Source organism: Polyodon spathula, chromosome 5 (genome assembly GCF_017654505.1).
Source record: "Polyodon spathula isolate WHYD16114869_AA chromosome 5, ASM1765450v1, whole genome shotgun sequence".
NCBI lineage: Eukaryota > Metazoa > Chordata > Actinopteri > Acipenseriformes > Polyodontidae > Polyodon > Polyodon spathula.
Window position 1 is genome coordinate 22,185,699 of NC_054538.1, and position 12,911 is coordinate 22,198,609.

Sequence of the window (12,911 nt, forward strand, 5' to 3'; positions counted from 1 at the left end):
TCTGGCTGGGGATCGTAAGCACAATAGAAAGAAAGCAACGCTGATGTATGGGTAAGTAAGCTGGGCTGGGTTGAGTGGGGGGTGGAGGGTGGTGATGCTGGGATGCCAGAATCACTGTCAAGCCCTCTTGAGGTGTCGTGGGCTAGTCAACGAAACACAGAGGCTGGAAGGTGCCCACTTGAAGACCCCAGAGATGTACCCTACTTAGCTCAATCCAGACGGTTGTCATGCTGATGCGCTGGGGAGACTGCACTGTGGTTGATCCCCGGAGCCAGCATCGCAGCCATTGTGTGTGCTGATGCGCTGGGGAGGCAAAATAAGCTGATCCCTGGAGCCAGCATTACACTTCAGCCATCAACACCAGGCAGAAGGGTATCTGCATCATCAGATGGAAAGAAATGCAAATGGATGGTGATGCAGATGGATCACATTAGTTTACTGTAAAGCTACCTCTTATTTGGTGCTTATCTTGGCGAGAGTCAAGTTCAAATCAACATTAAGTTTTAACATCTACTCTCATATAATGGAAATCACGTAGCATAGGCATTTTGGTCATGCTGCTTCTTATCGTAAGCATGGGCTAAGGCCTTGTGATGGGATTTTACCTACCAATCTAGTCACTTTACACCAGCCTTAGGTACTGCCCCCAGCAGAAGATCTATGGGGAGTCGAGCCTGATGGCCAAACATTACAAAAAGGGGTTGACCCTGTTCCACTATCGACAATGTTATTGGAAGTGTGCAACATTTCAGGAAGCCATTCCTCCCAATGTCATTTGCCCTCTTCACTTAGGTACCTAATAGGGACAACAGAGTTTGAGTAAATAATTTTCATGCCCCATTCCCTTGATAGGGGGTCGTGCAACTCTTGGTACACCCATACATGGTCCACAACTGCCGCATAATTGCAGACTCAAAACTGGCTCCTCAATCAGAATATATCTGTTCTGGGCATCCGAACGGCTGAATAAGAATGTGCCACAGGACTCATGCAGTAGTCTGAGTTGTCTGGTCCTGAGTAGACACAGCCCGAGTGAATCTTGAAAATAAGTCCACCATCACTAGAATAAATACGGGTGACTATCTGTGGGCTGACCTAGAGGCAGGTAATCAATGGTCATTACTTCCACAGGGACATTACTTGATATGAGCTCTCACCTCTCCTCCTGCCTTGTTCTGGCCACATTGGGGACACTCTATAGTCCAAATCTGGGCATCGGCCCTCATTTTGGGCCAATAGAAGTCTTCTCTCCACTCAAGTGCCCAACCACATTGTGGTACTTCTCCCATATCATCCGGGTCTGGGCTGGGGGGAACAGTAATCTGTAAGTGGAGCTCACCTGAATGGTCATCGTGGATCCACGGTAATGTGACTCCTTTTTTCACTTGTAGTTGATTCCCCTCTTGTAGGAGCCATTGAAGGGGTCTGACAGGATATCAATGTTTTACAGTAAACAATAACACTCAGCAAGTGGCAAGTACACCTCAGCAATAATAACTGCAGTGACTTCTCAGGAACTAAATTGGAAAGAAAACAACATCCTGTTGGTTTATGTCAGTGATCACTCTGTGATCCATTAATAATAAATGTGTGGCTTCCAAAACAGAATGCTTTATCTACAGTTCATTGGACAGATATTGTTTCTTACCAAAAAGATAAACTAAGTAGCCTTTATTTAAAAATAAATAAGCAAATATTCCTTCATGCTTCCTCCTTTGAATGAAATATTTCCTTGGCAGAGTTTGCAAATTCTGTTTTCTCCTGCTTGGATGCCACTCAATGCTTTGCTTGGATGCCATTCTTATGTCTTCACAAGATAGAATTTAGTGATCAGGAATGAAACTTCCAAACAGCCAAACAACCAAACAGACACACGTCTCCTCAACTAGCAACTCGTCAGCCTGCCAGTCCGGCAGCAGTTCAGTCATCTGCCCAACACAATGCTTGTTCAGCGGCAGTGAACACAGTCTGGCGCCGTAGCTGTGAGGGGCTTAGACCGGAGCAGCAGGGAACTGTTGCTGGCATACAGCAATACCTTCGCAAACCAATCCTGAAGGAGTGGGCTGAACTCACCTGGTGCAACATACCATCGACACTGTGGACGCAGCACCTATTAAGCTGCAACCCCGACAACTGCCCCTGGCCCAGCAGGAGGCTGCGGAAGTGATCCTCAGCAAGATGCGGGAGGCTGGGTTCATAGAACCGCCTTACAGCCCATGGGATGCACTGGTCGTCATGGTCCCCAAGAAGGATGGAAACTGGAGGTTCTGTGTGGACTACCGGCGGCTGAATGAAGTGACCCACAAGGACTTAACCCCCTTCCCTCAACATCAACATGACGTCAACATGAGTGGGGAAAGCTTGGAGGCATTTTTAACATTGGGATCGGAGAGAGAGAGAGAGAGAGAGAGATGAAAGTATGCACTGTTTGTGATAACACGAGTTTCCAGGTGTACAGTGTTTTTCTCAGTAGATGGCGCTCATCAGAAACATCATCACATGTTAAGTGCCTCAAGTGCTTGCAGTTAATAATACTGTACTAACCCAAGCTCTGATAAGCACTCACATGATTAGTGGACAGCTAATTTATTCTTCTTTAAGAACAGGTTGGGTGAGGAATAGGCCTGCAGAACTTCTGTTGTTAAGCAGCGTGTGTCTGCTGCAACAGATCTGCTTTCCAGAACCTTTCAATTAAAATATAATATAGTATTTTGCTGTACTAATATAACAAACTACGGGGACTATTAATTTCTATAAATTATCATGTGATGCGCAAATGTAAGAATTTGCTTTCTGTGATGATGTAGCTTTTTCTTTCTAATAGCTGTATTTATGTATGTTGTACATATGTAACTGTATTTATAGTAGTGTGTGTGATTTATTTTAATTGCATATATATGCTTTTCAGAAAACAACTCAAATTCAATGCCGCTCTGGTTTTCACATAACGTCCCAAATTCTGGGCCACTTTGCTTTTTTTGGAATGTTCTGCTCTTACAGGTGACAGCCAAGTTTGTAGGTCATGCTCAGTTGAACATAAAAATGTACACCAGAACTGGGTCATGAATTCATTTAAGAGTAACCCTTAGTACATGTATCAAAGTTAATGTATTTTTTGACTCTTCCCAGAATATATATATATTTTTTAAATAAGAAACATAAATCAAATGTTTAATTTTTTTTTTCTTACAATGAATTAACTACATTGCACTGAAATGGATACATGAAAATGCAAGTGTTATTAAAACACATTTTTGAGAAAGAACAGTCGGCCTATTCCAAAAAATGATATCTCATTTATAATAGCGAGTTTAACATATTTTATTAACCTTTTTTTTTTTTTTTTTTTTTTTAAATCCAATACGGCTTATATCAGCTCTTTTCAATTATAGACCAGTGGTCCACAGGAAGTCGTCAAAGTAATATACATAGTATTATAAATAGTCTTATCAGGATTCCTAGATAGTTATCAAATTGTTGGCTATACATAATGTTTAAACAATTGGGCCATGCAAATACAATGGGGGGGGGGGGGGGGGGGGGGGGGGGGGGGGGGGGATTCTCGTCAAAATAATTTGCTAGTGTTCTGTACCGTAATGATCAAACAATTATGCCTTTGGTGCCTGCCGTGAGATGCGTGATGCTGTAAAGTATACTTGCTGAATATCACAGTAGACTAATGAAAAGTTTGGAAGACTATGACAGAGAGAGAATCGATGTTGCAAATCTCCCTCCCAACAAGAAAGGATTCCGGGTAAGAACAACGGTACACTGCCTCCTAGATTGATCGCCTTGATGGTAGGTGGAAACCGGAAGGTAACCACATTAGGAGCTGCGCGTTGTTGCAAGTACCCGGAGCAACTCCATCCCAAACAGCTGCGGGACTGCCCTCTATTGGAGAAACCATGGCGACGGGTTGCTTGCAGGGAGGAGTGAATGGGTGCAAAGGGGAAACAGATACGTCAGTACGTGGCCTTGCGCTGATAACGTAAACCTACCGGCCGGAGGATTGCGTTTTGTTGTGATACGTGTTTATTGGTTTGTTGGTTGGTTGTCTGCAGAGGAGGAATACGGAGCCTGCCTGCATCATTATTTTGGACTGCAAACCAGTCCTGTTCACCCCGATGCCATTGCTGGTAGAGGGGTGTTTCTTTTTGTTCTTTTATTAAAAACACGGAGATTCTGGTGGAAAATAACTGTTTGGACATTGTTTTATTCACCACACCACTCGCACAGTTCATAAAGACATACAGAGAGAATGTAAAAAGAGGATCATTCAAAGGAGGGCGATTTTAATTTAGCACTTTGTGTTTTAACGCTTGCAGTTTGGCAACCTTAAATCAGAAATTAAAACCCGACATACCTACAGAAAGGCCTTGAATAGCTGTTTCCATTAATAGCATGTATTTTGTTATGGAATGTGTTTATACATACATAAGGCACCCCCCCCCCCCCCCCCCCCCAAAAAAAAAAAACCCTATAATAAACTCCAAAAAAATAATAATAAATAATATTTTTAAAAACAGCAACATTTCAAACCCTTTCTAAGTTAGATACATGACATTTAATAGAGAAAAGTATAAGGTACTGCACGCAGGAAATAAAAATGTACATTATAAATATCATATGGGAGATACTGAAATTGGAGAAGGAATCTATGAAAAAGACCTAGGAGTTTTTGTTGACTCAGAAATGTCTTCATCTAGACAACGTGGGGAAGCTATAAAAAAGGCTAACAAGATGCTCGGATACATTGTGAAAAGTGTTGAATTTAAATCAAGGGAAGTAATGTTAAAACTGTACAATGCACTAGTAAGACCTCATCTTGAATATTGTGTGCAGTTCTGGTCACCTCGCTATAAAAAAGATATTGCTGCTCTAGAAAGAGTGCAAAGAAGAGCGACCAGAATTATTCTGGGCTTAAAAGGCATGTCATATGCAGACAGGCTAAAATAATTGAATCTGTTCAGTCTTGAACAAAGAAGACTACGTGGCGACCTAATTCAAGCATTCAAAATTCTAAAAGGTATTGACAGTGTCGACCCAAGGGACTTTTTCAGCCTGAAAAAAGAAACAAGGACCAGGGGTCACAAATGGAGTTTAGACAAAGGGGCATTCAGAACAGAAAATAGGAGGCACTTTTTTACACAGAGAATTGTGAGGGTCTGGAATCAACTCCCCAGTAATGTTGAAGCTGACACCCTGGGATCCTTCAAGAAGCTGCTTGATGAGATTTTGGGATCAATAAGCTACTAACAACCAAACAAGCAAGATGGGCCGAATGGCCTCCTATCGTTTGTAAACTTTCTCATGTTCTTATGTTCTTATAGAAAAAATATTGGGATGCTACAGTTGTGAGATGTTATAATGACTTCAAATGAAAAAAAAAAAAATCAGATTTCAAATATCTTTTACCGTTGGGGAGCTTTAAGATTTTGTCTGAGCATGGTCTGTATTAAAAAATGTTCAAAAATGACCCTATTTCCACCACTGTCTGCTACTTTATGGAAGTAGTCTAGACTAAGCAAGATATCACAAAGTACATTGCAAAGCCTAATGTAAAACCTTTTAAACTTGAAATGTATGAATAAATACAGTACAGCTGGTTTTATTAAATTATTAAATAATGTTGCATCATGAAGAGAAAAATCATATTTATATACAAACATTGTAGAACTAAATATAGCTAACAGTAGCACACCAAAACAATAGCTGATAGAAAAACAAACTTACAATAGAAAAAATATTTATCTATCTATCTATAGTATATATAGATTCAAGTTTCAGATATAATAATTTATAATCACATATACCATTTTTTCTATGTATTACGGACACCAGTGACTGTGTCAGTATATAAACGCCTGCACTCACTGACACAGGCTCTGTGTCAGTATATAAACGCCTGCACTCATTGACACAGGCTGTATCAGTATATAAACGCCTGCACTCACTGACACAGGATTGTGTCAGTATATAAACACCTGTACTCATTGACACAGGCTGTATCAGTATATAAACGCCTGCACTCACTGACACAGGATTGTGTCAGTATATAAACACCTGTACTCATTGACACAGGGTCTGTATCAATATATAAACACCTGTACTCATTGACACAGTGCTGTGTCAATACATAAACGCCTGTAATCATTGACACAGGAGCTGTGTCAGTATATAAAGGCATGTACTTGTTGACTGTGTCAGCTACCTGTTCTTGTTGATACAGTTGCTCTGTCACTTTATAAACACCTGAACTAATTGACACATTTGCTGTGTCACTATATAAATACCTACCTTGCCCAGCTGACACAGTTGCTGTTAAGTTAAAAAATATTGAAACAGTGGCAAACAATGGGATATACAACATAGTAAAGGTGCTTTCTTCAGTGTTAACAATTTAAATGCGCTGCTCTTATACTCATTTCGGTTCAGTTGAATTCACTGCGCACTCAGCTTATTTCTCCCAACAAACAAAACAAAAGCAGAAACCAAACTGGTAATAACTCATACTTTACTTTATGTACATTTATAATCACAACAGAGTAAAATCTGCTTTTTCGTAAATCCCTGATTCGAACTTCCATGCGCTGACTATACTATAGTCAGTATACTTAACGGTGCAATGCAGTATACATAACAACGCAACAGGTTTGCCTAGAGATATATGGTGCATTATTTATTGGTACAGAACTAACATGCATATCAGTGACATTAGTCAGCGTTATATACATAACCAGCCTGTAGGTTAATTAGTAATATTCATAACTGCTGCCTGCGACTGCATTTTCAACCTCCGCCATTTTTAATAACAGCGACCATTGTGATCACGTTCACGGGTTATTGGTCAAAGGTCGTTTAACCTTGTCCTGTTGCGGCTAAAACGTGAAAACTCACCCCAGATTGCTTGAGTTGACGTGCACTAGAGTAAAAATAGAGCTCTGAAATACGTTGTCTACGTTTTATGTAAGTTTTTTACGATTGTGTTCAGTATTATTTGCTGTGGAATACTGTACTGTATATCGTTTGTGGTGTGTAGTGTCTAGTGTTTCTGCAGTGTCGCTGTGCTTTATAGGCTATGAGATTAACACAGATTGGTGTTGTACAGGAAAGCGTAATGAATATGTAACATTTTATGAGAACCTATACCAGACAGCTCGTCGCACTTGTTTACACAAAACATCTTTTTGAATTCCTGAAAGGAATCCTTTCCCTCTTAAAAAAAAAAAAGAGGCAAATGTTGTTAAATTGTGAAGTTATATATCGGCCTACATGCATTGTATGTATTAATGGAATAATTAAGTCAAAACTAGTTTACAGATATTGCCTGGATTGAAATATGAGCAGGTAGGACAGATAATAATAATAATAATAATAATAAACACTGTTTTTGAGAGCTTTATGCTCAATTTTGATCGATTTGATTTTTGTTCAATAGATTCTTTAAAGAAACACCTTTCTGCATTTGTATAACTTTTAAATGATCTGTGTGTAAATAAAACATTACTCAAAGTTATTGACATTGACTGGCTCATAACAAAACGGTGTAGCCTATCATTAATTTAGTCAAGGAACTGTTTTGCCAGCGTTTTGACTTGTGATGATTAATAGCCTCATTTCTGTGTATTAACATTTGTGACCGCTTTTTATCTGTACTGACAGACTTTTTATAGTATACTGTATTCTGTACAGAATTCAGTAAAGATGTGCTTACTGTGTGCACTCCCAAGAATGGTATTGGTAATGCCTTAGTTTCAGACGTGCACAGCTAATGTATCGGAATTAGGTGATTCCATAGGTAGAGAGACAAACATGAAAGATTATTGCAAGCAGTCGGAATTTGTGTTTCATTTTATGAACAGAATGTACGTCTTTGCACTCCTTAGTACTCCTCAGCATTCCTTTGCAAATGTTTATGTATTGCATGCATTATTATTTTTTTTAATTTAATTTCAGAAGCTGGATAGCAGTCATGCTACCTGTTATTGTGGTTCATGGGGGAGCTGGGCTGGTAGGGGCTGAGCGATTAGAAGGATCCTGCCGTGGTGTGCAAGAAGCTGCGCTTGCTGCATATCGCATCCTCCAGCAGGGGGGCAGTGCTTTGGATGCTGTGGAAGAGGCTGTTGTGAAAATGGAGGATAATCCAATGTATAATGCAGGTAATAATTTCCTTCAGATACATTTTAAAGCAGTGAGGTGAAAATTTGATTGGGGAGAAAACAGCGTTAATAATAACTAGATAGGCACTCAAAAATTTGGTACTCGCTTTGCTGTTTTGCACCAGCTAATATCCTCCAGTAGCAGACCGTCAAATATGTGTACTTGTGTGATGACTTGGGTATAAATATATATACATTTTTTGTTTTTTTTGGAAATTAATTCTATCTTCTTTTTGGCATAGGCTGTGGATCTGTCCTGAATGAATTAGGGGAGGTAGAAATGGATGCTATCATCATGGATGGGAAAACACTGGCGAGTGGAGCAGTATCTGCTGTCAGGGGGATTGCAAACCCAATCAAACTGTCTCGTCTTGTCATGGAAAAGGTATTGCAACAGCATGTCATTCTTTCGCCAACTGTGAATGAAATGATAATAAAAGACTCCTGATTGTGTTAGGGATATGAAAAACTATTTTTAAGTACACCACCAAATGTTTTTGCCCCACCAGTGGAGCAGTTTCTATAGCAGATTGCTGCCAAATACTGAGTATCCAAGGGCCTGAGTATACTGCCCTTGGATATTGTCAACCCCCAACAAAAAATAAAATATCTGATGTATCTTTAGGTGCTGCTACTAAATTTAATTTCTCCATCTTAGTGACTACCTAGAATAAAAAAAATGAAACCTGACTGCTAAAGAATAATGCTTGTTAATGATTTTTTTTTTAATGTTCTTTAATTCAGACACAACATTTGTGTCTGACTGCTGAAGGGGCTTCTAGGTTTGCAAAAGCAATGGGTGTACCAGAAGTGGAAGAGGAGTCTTTAAAAACAGATTACTCCAGAAAGAGATGGGTGGAGAACTTGGCACCTGGATCCAATCCTGTGGAAAGTCAGATGTATGGAAAGTCTGTCTCTGTTTCTTTTTTAAATCAAAATAGGTCAGGCTCCCATGGTTCATGGATCATTATATTTATACAGTATAACTGAACAGCATTTTATCATCTTTAGGTGTTTTTGTATCTAAAATAGCTTGTATTCTTTATATTACAGGGGTAAAATGGGGACAGTTGGTGCTGTTGCCATAGATTCTCAAGGCAATGTGGCCAGTGCGACCTCTACTGGTGGGATGCTAAACAAAATGGCTGGTCGTGTCGGTGATACACCCTGCGTAGGTAAGCATGTTGGCATGTTACTGTGCTACAAATTCCAGTGTTATATGTTAAAAATATTTAGCATTACACAGATAAAATCAAAAACCTTGAGCCTTGACTTGAAGCTTATAAAGCTTAAGCGTGGGCTTACAACGTTTTTCCCCTGTTTTAAATAGATAATTTGATGCAGATGGTAGGACCCTTAAAGAGTATGTAACGATTTTCATAAAAATAGTGTTCTACAACTGTTTAAATAATGTACCTGTAATGTTTGTTTTCATTGTTAACATCCTGATAACCTGAAGGAGTTGCAGTAATTGATGCAGGACAGTGCCAGGGCCTGAACTAGGAGCTGTGTGGCGTAGTCGGTGAGGAAGGGGTGACAGGAGCGTGCCAGAGTAGAGATGTGTTGAGAGTAGGAGAAGGAGGGGTCGAGGGTGACACTGAGGTTCTTGCTGGATGAGGAGAGAGGGTGGTGGAATCAAGAGGAGTAGAAATAGATACTGCAAAGTCTCCTCTAGAAGTTGTAAAGTGAGGTAACCTTTGGTCACTAAATCAGAAGGGCACTGGAAAACAAAGACATGCAAAGTAGTTACACACTGGAAAATCATTAGCTCTTGTTAATATTTAGCAGGGTTCTCTGTAGACTCCCATGTCAGGGACAACTAGTGCTCCATTTGGTGTTTTCTAAGTGTCCCATTCAAGGTATGGCAAGCAAACAAATGTACTGCAATTTGACTTGCTTTAGTGAAGGAGCACACCCTCAGACACACATGGTAAACTGTTGGAGAGCTTTAGGTGAAGCATGTACCTTCCCTGACAGTCTAGGGAGAACCTTCAATATTCCTAGCACAGCTAACTTATTTTTAACACACTAACCCTATCATTTTAATTGTCAAGTTTGTTTTTAATTGATAACAAAACAATTGAGTGTCATTTTACAATGGTGGCTAAAAGACTTGCCTTCTTCAGTGCAGAGTTAGGCCAGAGGAAACCTGCATTTCTAGAACCTGACCCTGCACAAACTGGAGGTGTGATTTAACACTGAAGTTTTCTATTAACTCAGCATTTTTATAGGTGGCTCACATTAACTGCCCTGAATGAACTTTCTATGTCTAATTAACTTGTTGTATTTACCACAGTGATATACACGAATGATAAGACTTTTACTTTATTGGCTAGATATTTGCAGCTGATTTAGTTGCTAGGCAACCCCTTCTATGTTTTTGAAAACAGATCTACAAAGTTGTATGTAAATACTTTTATTTGTAAGCAGTGTAAAGTGTATGTAAGAACAATATATTCTGTAAGCAAAGCAAGAAAGTTCCTGAAAATAATGAGTAATAAAAACCTATGTCCATCTTTTTAAATAAAAATAAAAAAGATACCAAGATACAGGTAGGTGTCTGTCAAATAGAGCAATATATTAATCTTTATTATACATCTTTATTTTTTTATTCAAGTTTGAGTATATTAAAATCTGTAATTTGTTTCCATGTATTCATTGTAGATAAACTTGAACTGACCTGATGAAAAATGAATAACTGATCTATACCATGAATAACCCAGTATGTGTAATTAGGGGTGCCTGGGTGTATCCAAGCCAAAATGTTTAATTAAATGCAACCATATGTAATACACTGGGGGCAATACATATGTTTTAAAAAGATACATGTTGCCCTTGTAATACTCTGCGTGCAAGTGGAATATTCCAGTTTAGTTTCTTTTCTCCACATCCTTACTAGCCACACTCGTATAAAGGAGGCTGTTCCTTTTTCCCCAGGGTGTGGTGCCTATGCTGACAACCTGTTTGGTGCAGCCTCCCCCACTGGACACGGGGAGGCGATCATGAAGGTGACTTTGTGCAGACTCATCCTGTTTCACATGGAGCAAGGTACTGTAAACACACTCACAACAAGTCTGTTTGTTGTGTGTGTAGATACAAAGTGAGCAGAGTGGCTGAGCGGTGCAGGTGGATGTGTTGTGTGCACAGGTGAAGTTTTTATACAAACACTGCACTGTATAAACCAGTATGAAAATGCTTCAGGTAGATTTTGATTTAATGCCTTTAAGTTCTGTTTTTTAAGGCTGATCTACCTTCTCGTGTACCTTGATATTTCAAAACATCCTTTTAAGCAAAATTGTACAGTAGTATGCAAATGTACTAAAACTCCTTAAGATTTGTCATTTATGTTCTTTATATACCAGCCTGCATGAAAACCTTTTGGGTGTGAGAATTTAAGTTCAGTCAGTAATTAGTGATATAGAAATAATAGGTACTTGTGTGAAAATATTAGACCACTTTGTGCTTTAATCAGGCATCTTAAACAACTTCTAAGTGTCATGCATTTTACCATTTGTGTCTGTCTTTCTTTTCTCTTACTATTTTAAATGAATTGTGGCCTATTAAAGTCATCAGCTACATAAGCAATTATATTTTCCTATTTTGACAATTTTCCAAGATTTTCAGTTATAGTGGCTTGATTTCATAAATGCACAACAAATCAAAATGGAAGCAATGGGGTGTTCTAATACATTGGCACATTTCTGTATGTTTCATAAAATGTGTTTGATCGTATTAAATATTTAAAACTAAGTTTTGAACCACATTGAGTCTGCACATATGTTATTTGCATATAGGTGCTCATATTGACTTGAATACTTCATTAGAGCGACAGAACCAGAGGTATTTCTATTTACCTGTATTCAGTCTTCATCCCAATTCAAGTAGTGATATTGTTCTGCTATCAGTGGAAATGAACTGGGCTGCTTTCAGCTTGATAGCATGCTGGAGGGTGAGAGAAGGAAATTACCAGGCACATTTGTCAAGTAAAACCTGAACATGTAAATACATACAGTTGAGCCTACAAGACCTGTTTTTAGGTCATTCACATGTCTTGTTTGTGGTTAAACATTAATCTTGTCATCAAGTGAAGTTAAAGCCAGAATAACTTTGCATCTGTCTGGGCTACGAGTATCACTATATTGGACACTGGAGGTCTTTGAATTCATCTAAGTCATGCATGATTAAGGTGGCAAGTTGATTAAAAAAAAACAAACAAACAAAAAAACGTACCTGCTGTACTCCCCAGTAGTTGATCAGACCAATTGGCCAAATTTCCTATGAAGAAAAATTCCCCTAGTAAAATTAGGGATTCGTAATGCAGAGTTAGAAAATAAACAAGCCAGTCTGCTACAAAGATCTAATCACTCAAAAAAACAAGACTTTGTGTTATTGTACAGCACATCAGCACAGTGTACTTACTGAGGCAAGTGTACATATGCTACCCATGGTTCTTAATTTCAACCTTTCCCTGTTTCATTGTGGTTCAGTATGTTTTTTTTTTTCTTGATTGTTTATGGGTATGACTAGCTAAATCTAAATAAATATTTGCAATAGGGTTCAATAGGACATTTTTAAAATGTGTGAGTGTTTTAATGATACATGCAAAATATATTAAAATAAGATTAGTGCAGAATGTAATAGTAGCTTTAGTGGAGTGACAAGACGGGATCGTTATGGCAAATGTCATTTTATTATATTGTGAAGGTGGGAAGAAACATCTATTTGATGCAAAGGATGAAGAACATTAGGCAG

The 12,911-nt window shown here is 38.8% G+C and overlaps 1 protein-coding gene across 2 annotated transcripts in view; it reads left to right on the forward strand.

Moving 5' to 3' along the window:
• The first annotated feature begins 6,569 nt into the window (after nucleotides 1–6,569).
• The window catches only part of asrgl1 (asparaginase and isoaspartyl peptidase 1), a 30,804-nt gene continuing 24,462 nt past the window's right edge, over nucleotides 6,570–12,911 (forward strand). Inside the window, exons 1-6 of one of the 2 annotated variants that reach the window (XM_041250095.1) lie at nucleotides 6,570–6,966; nucleotides 7,957–8,159; nucleotides 8,402–8,544; nucleotides 8,904–9,100; nucleotides 9,213–9,334; nucleotides 11,097–11,207. In XM_041250095.1, the coding sequence (XP_041106029.1) occupies nucleotides 7,973–8,159; nucleotides 8,402–8,544; nucleotides 8,904–9,100; nucleotides 9,213–9,334; nucleotides 11,097–11,207 (760 nt within the window). In that variant the 5' untranslated portion in view covers nucleotides 6,570–6,966; nucleotides 7,957–7,972. Of the gene's footprint in view, nucleotides 6,967–7,007; nucleotides 7,348–7,956; nucleotides 8,160–8,401; nucleotides 8,545–8,903; nucleotides 9,101–9,212; nucleotides 9,335–11,096; nucleotides 11,208–12,911 lie in introns of those variants that run through there. The other variant, XM_041250096.1, reaches the window with a different exon arrangement.